This window comes from Polistes fuscatus, unplaced genomic scaffold (genome assembly GCF_010416935.1).
Source record: "Polistes fuscatus isolate 324 unplaced genomic scaffold, CU_Pfus_HIC Scaffold18, whole genome shotgun sequence".
Taxonomy (NCBI): domain Eukaryota; kingdom Metazoa; phylum Arthropoda; class Insecta; order Hymenoptera; family Vespidae; genus Polistes; species Polistes fuscatus.
In genome coordinates, this window is record NW_025113086.1 from 3,428,640 (window position 1) to 3,442,215 (window position 13,576).

At 29.2% G+C, this 13,576-nt stretch overlaps 3 protein-coding genes across 7 annotated transcripts; 1 reads left to right on the forward strand and 2 right to left on the reverse strand.

The window, feature by feature from the left end:
- Window positions 1–1,465: 1,465 nt before the first annotated feature.
- LOC122515473 (tyrosine-protein phosphatase corkscrew) lies at window positions 1,466–5,697 on the reverse strand. The gene is made up of 12 exons (XM_043632841.1): window positions 5,543–5,697; window positions 4,993–5,115; window positions 4,712–4,906; window positions 4,412–4,574; window positions 4,192–4,304; window positions 3,836–4,107; window positions 3,672–3,751; window positions 3,415–3,594; window positions 3,160–3,336; window positions 2,815–3,034; window positions 2,580–2,731; window positions 1,466–2,213 (listed from the first exon to the last, which is right to left on the reverse strand). The coding sequence occupies exons 1-12, from the start codon at window positions 5,554–5,556 to the stop codon at window positions 2,160–2,162; spliced, it is 1,743 nt and encodes a 580-aa protein (XP_043488776.1). The 5' UTR covers window positions 5,557–5,697; the 3' UTR covers window positions 1,466–2,159.
- A 143-nt stretch (window positions 5,698–5,840) lies between these two features.
- Window positions 5,841–10,873, forward strand: LOC122515480 (DNA polymerase delta catalytic subunit). 3 transcript variants are annotated; one of them, XM_043632848.1, is made up of 13 exons: window positions 5,841–6,036; window positions 6,133–6,238; window positions 6,387–6,431; window positions 6,884–6,995; window positions 7,087–7,259; window positions 7,344–7,603; window positions 7,685–7,911; window positions 7,982–8,148; window positions 8,228–8,473; window positions 8,551–8,853; window positions 8,925–9,802; window positions 9,881–10,534; window positions 10,611–10,873. In XM_043632848.1, the coding sequence occupies exons 1-13, from the start codon at window positions 5,984–5,986 to the stop codon at window positions 10,705–10,707; spliced, it is 3,321 nt and encodes a 1,106-aa protein (XP_043488783.1). In that variant the 5' UTR covers window positions 5,841–5,983; the 3' UTR covers window positions 10,708–10,873. The 3 variants fall into 3 exon arrangements, with proteins under 3 accessions (XP_043488783.1, XP_043488784.1, XP_043488785.1); XM_043632849.1 differs by lacking the exons at window positions 5,841–6,036; window positions 6,133–6,238 and having other exon boundaries at window positions 6,387–6,456; XM_043632850.1 differs by lacking the exons at window positions 5,841–6,036; window positions 6,133–6,238 and having other exon boundaries at window positions 6,387–6,444.
- Window positions 10,874–10,948: 75 nt separating this feature from the next.
- Window positions 10,949–13,558, reverse strand: LOC122515482 (ADP-ribosylation factor-like protein 1). Of its 3 annotated transcripts, none has more exons than XM_043632852.1 (6): window positions 13,434–13,558; window positions 12,865–13,138; window positions 12,692–12,791; window positions 12,308–12,424; window positions 12,079–12,190; window positions 10,949–11,865 (listed from the first exon to the last, which is right to left on the reverse strand). In XM_043632852.1, the coding sequence occupies exons 3-6, from the start codon at window positions 12,745–12,747 to the stop codon at window positions 11,656–11,658; spliced, it is 495 nt and encodes a 164-aa protein (XP_043488787.1). In that variant the 5' UTR covers window positions 12,748–12,791; window positions 12,865–13,138; window positions 13,434–13,558; the 3' UTR covers window positions 10,949–11,655. The 3 variants fall into 3 exon arrangements, with proteins under 3 accessions (XP_043488787.1, XP_043488786.1, XP_043488788.1); XM_043632851.1 differs by having other exon boundaries at window positions 12,936–13,138; window positions 13,434–13,555; XM_043632853.1 differs by lacking the exon at window positions 12,865–13,138.
- Window positions 13,559–13,576: the final 18 nt, after the last annotated feature.

Genomic DNA, 13,576 nt, shown 5'->3' on the forward strand with positions numbered 1-13,576 from the left:
TTTTAAAAAGATACAGTGTGTGTTATCTTATTTAAATAATCAGTTAATTTACAGAGTTAATATTCGAAAATTTTAATAAAAAATTTGAGATTCATCAAATTTTTAACGAATAAAGTTTAAATTTTTCTCTTAATATTATGTATAGCAACATAAGTGATTAAATTTATAATGAAAGTTACTAAAACTTTGTAATAAAGATTGCCATTCTATAATTCAGGGCTTCTTAAGTGTGATTCCATGTAGGGAATCCAAATAGAAAAGTTTGAGAAGCCCTTTAATAAATTAACATTAAAATACCTGGTGAATAGTTGTTTGCTGCCCTAAATATCATATATATGTTTAATCGCACAATTTCTTGATCTAATTTGTCTTGTTTATGCAATGCTAGTTTGTATTTTTATTAATCTGATTATTTTCTTCCTGCATATAGGAAGGAATTATTATTCTTGATAGGATGTTATGTGTATTGCCCGTGCTTATGTAAATACTCAATTTTACTTATATCATAATGTCAAATAAATAAAATATACATATACATGCATAAGTATATGCATACTTTATAAGATAATTAATTAATTATAAACATTAAAATATTATTATACAAGCAATAAAGTAACTTAATTAAATTCACTAATACCAACTAAACAAATATTTTCCAAAATTAGTTTGTTTCGATAATCGAAATATCGATATTATCGATTAATAAACAAAAATCTAAGTTGGCAACATTGGACAAAATTGCGCGCTTTTTGAATACGATACAAATAGCGCTTATTGCAAATTAGAATACCTTCATATTTTAAAACACATTAAACATAAAACGACGAAGATTAAAAGAATGCAGATTTGTTTTATCGTAAAGTTGGTCGGTATTTTTAACGAGCGACTACGATGTTTTTAAGTTTTCGTGCGTTTAATACAATTGAAGTTATAAGCGATGATCAATTTTCGTAAGATTAAGATTTTACAGAAAGCTTTTTTAATTAATTTCCGGTATATTTAATCCTTCTTTTTAATCTTTCTTCAATTCTACGAAACGTATTATATTTTCCTTTATAATCTCTGTCAAAGTTTTATTTCCGTAATGAATCATTGTTTGCTTAGCCTTGAACATTTTTTATTTTCTTCGTCAATTACACACATAACAAACACTTTATCTTGTTGACTTCTTTAATTTTTTCTCTCGATGTATATGAACTTCTGTACTTATTTCCTTAGCTTCAAAAGATATTCATCGTTAGACTAAGAATAAGCTCGTTTCTTTTTAATCCTTTTTTTAAGTAAGTGAAGAAGCTGACAAGTATATATTTTCTTTTCTTTTTTTGTTTTTAAGAACTTTCATGTGAAAATTCGAATGTTTTAACACATAGTTTATCTATAAGTACTTGAGTGCATGCGAGTATGCACATATACATACATACATACATACAATTTTGTAATTCATAGCAATGTTTCTATGTGTTTATTTTTTTTGTTTAGTTAGTTCTCTTTTTATTAAATTTCAAAGATCGTTTTCAGTATCTTATTTGTGTGTGTCAGGATTATAAGATATGTGTACAGGATTATCGTTTCTATATCCTTCCGTTCGTGTATTAAATCGAATACCTCTTGTGTTTTGTACTATTAGAAAAATGTATACATACGTAACTTGATTTTAATATATTTATATATAACAGGCTTCATCCGAATATATCATTTATCGCGTTATCAAGCTACGAATTATTTTGTCCAATCTTTCATCTATGTATATATATATGTTAATTATTTAAAAATTGTGTTTCTTCTTTTTCCTTTATTTTATTTTAATCCGAGATAGAATCTTGGTAGTCTTAATCTCTTTTTGTTGATTGAGAGTTTCGCTCTTTGACCCGAGCTAGGTAATGAAATAAATTATCATCTTCGTTACGTTCACTTTTTCTTCTTCTTCTTCTTCTTTTTTCCTGATAACAATGCTTTCTCAGTTTCAATGTATTACAACACCTCTCACATTATAATCGGTTTAATTACTTGATAATGTCAATAAGCGAACTGAGATAAAAGTTATATCAGTGAAAGTCGTCTAACTTTTTAAACATTTAATTTTCTGTGACGAGAACATAGATTTGAGCAGCTTCCAGCAACTCATTCCTTCATATCTATTCGCTATGCGATATCAATTTTCAGTACCGTCGTAATCGAATATTAGTATATTCACGACCTAGCTGTAGTGATTTCTATGGAAAAAAATTGTTTAAATTAAAAGATGGTAATATTAGGTTGTCCCATAAGTTCTTTCCGTGCCACGCTATGTATGACTTCGAGCCGATTATATTACTTGTTTCTCTCGTTAAAAAATTCTCGCCGTGATAAATGTCACAAATCCAAAAGTGAAATAAAAATGCACCTCGATGAATATTTTGCAAGTAAGTTTCAACAATTTTGGAAAGAGGGCATAATGATACTTTTTGAGAGATGTAAGAAAATAATAGAGCAGAACGGTTCATATATAATCGTCTATTGAAGTCGCATCAAAAAAAAAGAAGGAACTCATGGAACAACCTAATAGATTGTTAGAAAATATATAATATCATTATTATTACCTGTTCAGCTTGCATTCTTTGAGATACAGTCTCAATATAATGTAAAACCGCAAGATAAACAAATTTATATTGTGCTTCAGTCTGTACCATACCAGATCTTTGAGAACGTACTCTTTGAATTGTTCGTTGAATATCAATCTCACAATCAAGACCTAACATGATTAATAATATTAATATACCTTTTTTTTATGTACCATAGAATATTGTTGGACAAGAAATAATTAAAAATAATAACCATGGCGTTTAATTTGATCCAAAATCATATCGATAACAATAAAAGTTCCAGTCCTTCCTATTCCAGCGCTACAATGAACAAGAATCGGTCCCATGGTTGGTGCTGTATTTGGAGTATTTGATGTAACAGCTGCAGCTAGTAATTCTTGTCTAGCGTTAACATCATGAAGAAAGTTTAAAACGCAACCAGGATCCGATGGTACACCATGGTCGGGCCATGCCTATAAAATAATTTGAAAATATTATCAATATAATATTTTATAAATTATTATGTTCTTTTTATAATATGCAGCATAGGTTTTCATAATCTTTTACGAACTATAATCAATGAAAGAAAAATAATAACTTGAAAATGGTAATGGTATATCCTTCTAGCAACCATGAAATTGGGTTTGTTTCCTTGTAATAAAAATTCACGTAAAGTATAATCAGCTGTTTCGGTACAAGAAAGAGCATGAACTTTCCATGTGCCTCCATATTCTGCTATTTCTCCTTTTTCAGGCCAATACCGAGCGCATTTATTCTGAAAAACAATGATACATGGGTCATTAACTGCATGCATAACACTATTCGATATACAAAAATTTGTTTTTTAGCTTACTTTCCCTCTTTCCATTTCTTTCGTAGTCATAACAATTACTCGAGTGTTTTCTTGATACACCATGTGCCAAAAGTCTCCAATAGTGTTTGGAAGACAACCTTGAGTAGCAATGTAACATTTATTAAATTGACCAACCTCATTTCCACTAACACCAGGTACTGCTCCATCGCCTTCTTCATTCTGTAAAGAATACTTATTAAATATAACAGATTTAAAATTAATATATAAAAAATATTTATGCGGTAAATAAATTATACCTTGATATAATTAGCATTGATATAATCTGATCCAGGTACGTTAGGATCAACATCTTTTAAGCGTACTCTCGTATGATCAACTGTAATAAATTATATAATATACAATTTATAAAAACAAAAAAAATATCTTTTAAAATGACGTATATATAAATATATAATCTTACACGGTAAAATATTTTTGTATCGATTTTTCGCTCGATTTTCTAATCTTAAACCTTCTTTCCTAGAAAACAAATGACGACATTCTAGTTGTTGTAATGATTCAAATTCTTCCCAAAAGCCTGCTTTTCCTTTACCACGACCTGTACTGCCTTCATTAGTATCTGTCGTTCCATTTCGACATAATAATCCGTTAGAACAACCATTCTCTTTATGTAACTGTCTTACTCTACTTTCAATTCCACTGGCGTTTATACGAGTTGCATTAAATGGTTGTCTAAAAAGAAAATAAACATTACAATTATTATTTTTAACAATTATAAGAGTACAGCATGAATAATAGTAATACAAATATTGTTACCGAAGATGGACAACACTTCCACTTGTTTCAACCATTGGATTTCGTTTATAATGTTCTATAAGATCACTGAGACTATCGAATTTATCTCCTCCTCCCACATCGTATTTATTGTCCTGTAATATATATAGATTTTATTAATTACGAACAGTTTAACGAAATGAAATATAAATTACAATAAAAATATGTGATAATAAAAATATATAGAACAAATATAATTAACCTGTGATCGTATCATAACATGTGTAACACGGTCATCAGTACGAACAGACAATACAAAATCCCCAGGTTTGCTCTGCGATTCACGAACTAGAAATGATCCATTTTTTCCCCTTTCCATCATCAAACGTTCTGCTTCCTTTGCTGATAAATGGCCATGGAACCACCTTTACCCATATTTTACTATTAACATACCATGCTATATGTGCGCATTTAAAGTAATAATAGAAGATTTTTATACTAACATATTAAATAGCAGTTTATAAAGGAATTACACCTTTTATTATATTTTATTATACAATACCTTTCGGTAGTTGGATCAGCACAATTCAAAGGATATTTCAACTCTATTATCTCTCCATTCTTTTTACGTAGCTGACCACCATTTTCCATGTAAAATTGTACGAGTTCTGACAATGTAGCAAACTTTTCACCCCCATAAAGATCATAAAAGTCTCCTGTGTTTTGTATTTTAATATGAGTCACTTCACCATTGCGTCTATGAACATAATGAATGATATAAATTAATAACGCGTACTTTATATTTTATCATCTAAATCTAACAAAAGTAATGCTTGAATTTACCTTACGGATAATGTGAAATCACCAGGATTGGATGAGCTTGGACGTGCTAGAAAGGAACTATCATAACCTCGTTCCATTAATAAACGCTCTGCCTCTAATCCTGATATGTTAGGATGAAACCATCTACGATCAAAAATATTTATTTTCATTTGCATGTGCGGCAATGTAATAAAATGTTTTTTCTGCTCCTCTATACTACAAATTTGAAAATTAAATATTTAATAACCTATTGCATCAATAAAACATGAAATATTTATAATAAATATTATGACAGACATTTTTATGTGCAATAATGTAGAAAATATGTAAAGTACAAACTTATATTATTTGGAAATAAAAATATTCTTTTAAGAATATGGCAAATTTAAAAAATGCATTTTTGTAAATGTGCTTAATAAAAAACGATTGTTTATTTATAACATTGACAATTAATTTCCAAGTATGTCTGACTAACCTGCTGTTGTGCCGACGATATGCAAAATTGTTCTTGGAATGTCCATGAATTACGATAATCCTATTTTTTTTCAACGAGTATAAAAACGTGCCTTACCTGCGGGATGCCATGTCGCAATTACAACTACGTCCTGCTAGGATTTAATTCTTCATTATAACACATTGAAATTCACAGTCACGACCACTAAATTCTAAATACTTTAACTAAACATTAACTAAGCACTAGAACGCTGTTTGACATAATTCATTTTGCACGGTATACCATACCACACTAGATGGACTAACTCATATTCGCATTCTCGAATTTAGTACATTTTTTAGTTGGTAGATGGCGCATCGATGTAAACCATAGAAGTAAAGAAACAAACAAATAAAACAATAACAAGGAAGGAAATTTAAATTCCCTCGCTTTTCATAATTTCAAAAAAGGTTGTTAGTAGCTTATTGTATACAGTTACGAGTGAAATATTACGTTTTGTGTTTATTTATTAATATTTAAAGTTTATTAATAAATAAATAAATAAATAAATAACTAAACATGAGTAATAGAGAATATCTGGGATCTGGACCTGCTAAAAAAGCAAAATTCAAGTATAGTATAACCTCTGATTCTAACATTCTTATCTTGAATTAATAAAAAGATTATCTAAAAAAACGTATAATTTTTTATAAAATGTTATCTTTTAGTAAAAATGACGACGACGATGATCTTCCATGGTCGTTTGAAGCAGAATTGGCGAATATGGAAAATATAGATGATCAATTCGATGTGGTTACACAAGTAACTGGCGAAGTAAGTTAATATTTAAATAAAGATTAAAGTATAATCAAATTGTCAATTCTTTTAAATAAATTATCAAATATATCTTATAATAATATTAAATCATATATAGCATAAGACTGCGATGTCTATTATTAAATATATTAATTTTATTCTTTAGCCTTTCGATAACTGTGAAATGATGATAATCAATAAGTCAAACGCAGTGAGTTAATTTGGTAACGATAATTGTAAGCTCATTTCAACATGTAAATGTATGCCTACACATAATCGTTCATATGCATCTGTTTAACCGATAAAAGTTGCATATATTAATTCATTGTTTTAATCGCTTTATACCATGAATGCTTGCTTTATATGTTTTTATTTTTACAGTCATACAATGTTATTTATATAATTTTTTTAACACTAAACCTACCAAATGTTTATTCTTCATTGAAATTTTTTATATAAACTGATCACTTTGACAAGTCGTGGTAGGTTTAGCGTTTACATATTTGCTACCATTATCTCATCTCTCTGTGACGTACAGATTTCTATTGAAAGCCCATCATTAGACATTTGTAACAGCAATGAACATAAAACATGTGTTCATAATATCATAATATATATACAAATTTATTATGCAATATTAATTGATTAAATATTGCATTACAGGGTCCTGAACAAGAAAATATATCTACGAAATGGGGTAGACCACCTGTACCAGATTTAAATCCAGAAATTGATGAATTAATTTTTCAACAAATAGATATTGATCATTATATAGGTAAAATTACATTAAAGTTAAATTATATTTCTGAAATAATCAACAAGATATAGGGATGGATATATTTAATCAATAATTATTATTTAAAAAGGTGAGCCGCTACCAGGAATGCCAGGTAATAAATGTGGCCCTGTTCCAATCATGCGAATGTTTGGTGTAACAGAACAAGGAAATTCTGTTTGTTGTCATGTTCATGGATTTTGTCCATACCTATTTGTTACAGCGCCACCAAATTTTACAGATGCGCATTGTAAACCTTTCAAGGTATATTACATATAAAATATAATTTGAAACATTCATACAGATTTTATTAATTTCAAGTTTAAATAATTACAAGTTTTGTTACAGGATGCACTCAATACAGCTGTTAGAAAAGATATGAAATCGAATCCAAATAATATTCAAGAAGCTGTGTTAGCTGTTGAAATTGTGTACAAGCAAACTGTGTATTCATATACAGGAAATAATAAAAATGCATTTCTCAAAATTACAGTTGCACTTCCTAAGTTAATAGCAGCTTGTAAAAGGCTTCTTGAAAAAGAAATTGTTTATAGCGCATTTAATCATACTTATACACCATTTGAAACTAATATTGATTTTGATATTAGGTATGGATAATATTATTTAACAAAAATATGATGAAATATATTGTTAAAAGATTCTCAAATGAATTTTTTTATTCTTAATAGATTTATGGTAGATACATCGGTAGTAGGTTGTTGTTGGATCGAACTATCACCAAAGAAATGGAAATTAAGAGGTCAATACGAACACAAATTGCCGATAACATCCAGATGCCAGTTAGAAGTAGATGTTGCATGGGATGCTTTTAAAGCTCATCCAGCAGAAGGCGAATGGTCCAAAGTTGCACCATTTAGAATACTTAGTTTTGATATAGAATGCGCAGGAAGAAAAGGTAAAAAAATACTTAATAAAATTAGTAGTAATTTGATTGACTACATTATTTATTAGATATTTGTTTGTAGGTATATTTCCTGACCCTAACCATGATCCTGTTATACAAATTGCAAATATGGTAATCAGGCAAGGAGAAACTGAACCATTTTTACGAAATATATTTACTCTCGATTTATGTGCACCTATTGTTGGTTGTCAAGTTCTTTGTTTCAAGAAGGAAGCAGAACTTTTAAAGGTACATTTGCAATAACAACAAATATATTCTATTTACATAATACGCTAATATTATTAATTAATTTTTTTTTGTTTTTTAGAAATGGGCTGAATTCATACGACAATTAGATCCGGATATTTTTACTGGATACAATATTAGTAATTTTGATTTTCCATATTTAATTAATCGTGCTAAATTTCTCAACGTCAAAGACTTCGTATATCTTGGTAGAATCCGAGATATAAAATCAGTGATCAAAGATCAGGTATTGCAGAGTAAACAAATGGGACGACGTGAATACAAAGTTATAAACTTTGAAGGCAGAATACCATTCGATTTATATTTGGTGAATAAATTAAGAAATTATTAAAAAGAAATAATTAAAAAGTACTATTATTTATATATTTTTTATTTGTGTTTTAGGCATTAGTCAGAGACTATAAATTAAGATCCTATACTTTGAATGCTGTTTCTTATCATTTCTTGCAAGAACAAAAAGAAGATGTGCATCATAGTATTATTACTGATCTGCAGAATGGTAACTCGCAAACTCGAAGACGGCTTGCTGTGTATTGCTTGAAGGATGCATATTTACCGTTAAGATTATTAGACAAATTGATGTGTATTATTATTTATATGGAAATGGCAAGAGTTACCGGCGTTTCTTTAATGACTCTATTAACTAGAGGACAACAAATTAAAGTTGTTTCTCAACTTTTAAGAAAGGTATATTTATTAAATATTTATTAATACTAAATACATATAAAATATTTTACTGTGTATGTGTTTCTCAATAGACGCAAGAAAAAGGTTATTTAATGCCGGTATACAGCGGACAGGGAACAGATGAACAATTTGAAGGAGCTACAGTCATAGAACCAAAACGTGGCTATTATAATGATCCTATTGCCACCTTGGATTTCAGTTCTCTATATCCCAGTATTATTATGGCTCATAATCTATGCTATACGACTTTATTAACATCTGACAAACAAAACAAATTTGATTTAAAGACCGATGATGTTACACAGACTCCAAGCAATTCATTGTTTGTTAAATCTCATATTAGAAAAGGATTGCTTCCAGAAATTTTGGAAAATCTTTTGACAGCTCGAAAAAATGCCAAAGCTGAATTAAAAAAAGAAACTGATCCTCTTAAACAAAAGGTCTTGGATGGTAGACAGTATGCTTTAAAAGTATCAGCAAATTCTGTGTACGGATTTACAGGCGCGCAGATGGGGAAATTACCCTGTTTAGAAATTTCTGCAAGTGTTACTGCTTATGGACGTGAAATGATAGAAAAAACAAAAGAGGAAGTTGAAAATCATTACTGCATTGAAAATGGTTATAAAAATGATGCCATTGTTATATATGGTGATACTGATTCTGTAATGATTAAATTTGGTGTCGAGAAGATAGAAGAAGCAATGGAATTAGGTAGAAAAGCTGCAGAATACGTTACGTCCAAATTTATTAAACCCATTAAATTAGAATTTGAAAAAGTTTACTTTCCGTATCTTTTAATTAATAAAAAAAGATACGCTGGTCTTTACTTTACCAAGCCTGATAAACATGATAAAATGGATTGCAAAGGCCTAGAAACTGTAAGAAGAGATAATTGTCCTTTAGTAGCAAACATGATGAACACCTGTTTGGAAAAATTACTTATTGATAGGTAAGTTCAATTACAATATCTGTATTTCATAATTAAATCATTTGTATGTAATAAATGTTCTCTTACATTTGTGTATAGAAATCCTGATGATGCCCTGGATTATGCGAAGCAAATGATAAGTGATCTTTTATGTAATCGTATCGACATATCTCAATTGGTTATTACAAAAGAATTAACGAAGACTGATTACACTGCTAAACAAGCGCATGTCGAATTAGCAGCAAAAATGAAAAAACGTGATGCGGGAACAGCTCCTAAGCTCGGTGATCGTATTCCATACGTATTTATAAGTGCCTCTAAGGGTACTCCGGCTTATAAGAAAGCTGAGGATCCTATATATGTCTTACAAAATAGTATTCCTATTGATACCACTTATTATTTAGAAAATCAATTATCTAAACCGTTATTACGTATTTTTGAACCAATTCTTGGGGACAAAGCACAATCATTACTTTTAAGAGGCGATCATACGCGTACAAAAATTGTTGCCACTTCCAAAGTTGGCGCATTAGCTGCATTCACACATAAAAAAGAAACCTGTATTGGTTGTAAATCTATTTTACCGCTGGAAAGAGAAAAAATGGCTGTGTGTCAGTATTGCGAAAAACGCGAAGCTGAAATTTATCAAACTGAATTAACGATGCAAACAAAATTAGAAGAAAAGTATAACTCATTATGGACAGAGTGTCAAAGATGTCAAGGAAGTTTGCATCAACAAGTTTTGTGCTCCAGGTAAATTGGAAACATTTTTGTTTTTTATAAGTGTGCATAAATGTTTATAATAAATCTTTTTTTCTTTTTCTTTCAGCCGTGACTGTCCTATATTCTACATGAGAAAGAAAATTCAGATAGAGCTAGACTCTCAGGTTAAAAAGATTGAAAGATTTGGAACTCCGATATGGTAAACATCATTTAAAGAAAATCTTCCTTTATTTTGTTTAATTAATTTTTTTATATTAGTGCATTTCTTTATGCACTAATATAATTTTAATATAGTTTAGTTTTTAAATGTATGAACAAAAATTCACATAGAATTAGACGCTTAGATTAAAAAGATCGAAAGATTTGGAACTCCCGATTGTTAAAAATCATTCGAAGAAAACCTCCTTTTATTTTGATTCATTCATTTTGTTTTATTTTGCTTGATTTTGTTTTAAATTGGCGCATTTTTTTACACGTTTGTTTTGTTTTTAAATGTTCGCTTAGGTGAATACGTACTTCGTCACTTTACACTCAGCAAAAACTTATTTAATAGGTACATTATTAACTAATGATTATTATTTATATTAAGATGTAAAACATTAACTAGATTCATTAATTATTTTTTTTTCGATTGTTCTGTTAATGCATATGAAATTAAGTCTTTATTTGTGACATTATTTTCCAATATATTAACTTTCATTTACAAATAATATTAAATAAGGATAGTAGGGATTAATATTAAAAAAGTATTCGGCTCTCTACAATCATATAATGGATGTAAAGATGAAATAATCATCTTAAGAGAAGTGATTCAATTACATTTTAATACAAAGGTATATATATTCGCATATGTTGACAAAAAATCAATTATTTTTGCCTTCATTTTATCTTTTTCTTGTCTTTGTTTTATTTTTTTTATCTTGATTCGTAAGAAAGATAAAATTTTTGACATCTATCATGTCCTATCTATTATGAAAAGTATGGTCAGTTTTATATGCGAAAAATGCAAGGTATTTATAAAATATAATAATATTTGAATAAATAAACACAAATGAGCTCTTCCCAATTACATGGGATATTTGAAGTGACAGTCATACGACCAGTCTCTTTATAAGGCTTGAGTAAGAAAAATGATGATGATTTAATGTCGATCATTTTCTACTCTGTAACGCGTTTGACAGCCAATCCATTGCTTGGTCAAGACCTTCTCCTTTAGTTGCTGAAGTTTTAAATATTTGGAATGTTCTATTCTTAAGTGCATCCAATCCAAGAGCTTGATGCACTTCTGCAACACTTAAACAACCAGCCATGTCTTGTTTGTTTGCCAGTACTACCAGAATGGCACCTTGTAATTCTTCTTCCTTCACAAATTAAATGATATGGTTAAATCGATTAAAGTAATATGTATTAATTGTATTGTTTAAATTTCTTGTCAAAAAGTATTATATTATTGAAATACAATGTGGAATTGTTAATACGATTTTTCTAAAGATTTATGGGTCTTAAACTATTCAATTTGTTAAACATTTTAAAATTTTACTGACGTGTATATTTAAATCAATATATTTTCTTACCCCTAGCATATATATTAGCTCATCTTTTGATATGCCTATTCTATCTCTATCTGCAGAGTCAACCACGTATATTATCGCATCCGTATTAGAATAATAACACCTCCAATATGGTCTGAAATATTAATGCATATACCAATTATCAATTTATTTTCTGAGTATAACAATTACATTGTAGGAATCATTTAACGTTGTAAAGATCAAAATTATCGAAATAAATTATTTATTTTACCGTATACTCGTTTGCCCTCCGAGATCCCATACTTGAAATTTTAAATTCTTATATGTAACTTGTTCTACATTAAATCCTATTGTAGGTATCGTAGTTACCACTTCGCCGACCTGCAATCTGACATAAGATTGTCAAAGAATTTTAAAAATATACATAATGATATCTTTAATTATATCAGACTGTCAAATACACTGGAAACAGGAATAGGTTGACAAATATTGATTGATGATTATAACGAGTGATAAGATATAGCATGTATATCAAAAAGATACTAAGGAAATGAGTAATTAATGATTAAAAAACAAAGAGTTGATTATAATTCGTTGGTAACAAAAATAGATCAATTAAATATGAACTGTCATTGTTGAAATTAGAATAACAAACCTATATAAAATCGTAGTTTTACCGGCTCCGTCCAAGCCTAAAATTAATATTCGCATTTCTCGACTTCCTAACAGATTACGAAAATAACTGAGCAACCCTCCTGAAATAAAAAATAGAAAAAACTTTAAATATATTTATTAGAATGATAAAATAAGTTTCATGTATAATCTTACAGTGTTTGTACTCAGCTCGGTAGGCAACCCGAAAAGCGCACACGTAATCTTTAATTCATGACACAACTCACCCATATCGATAAAATGTTATTTTCAAAACCATGCAGCACCGATTCAAAGTTTATTGTCAAAATGTGATAATAACCACAACTGTATCCAAGTAACCGGGGGCGCACACCCCTTCTCTAAGTTATTACGGTTACAATTCTCTCTAGCTGACTCGCACGAGAAATCGCACGAAATTCGTCTCACGTCATCGCGCACGCGTTTCACTCTATGCATTAATAACAAATTTCCAAGATGAACGACATTATTTCAAAAACTCCCGCCAGATGCTTCGATAACCGCGAGAATTTAAATTCTTTCATCTACTCTTCAAGTAAAACTCGATTGTATCGAAAATCTTTAACATATCATTCAAATTAGTTCGAATTAATGTTAATTATAATAATAGTCGTTTAAATTAATATATATTCGAACAATTGTTACAAATTTTCTTTATCTCACGATTTGTAGGTAACATCAAAGAATACTGAAATACATAGAAGTTTAAAAGTCGCCTTTTTTACCTAATAAGATTCATCTTCGTTACTATCGGGACCACCAGTGGGCGATGGTAGGTACTTAATGCGATGATGGTACGATACTATCAAAGAGTACTGTATTTTTTGAGAGTATATATAATATATTATATTTATATATTGTAATAGAA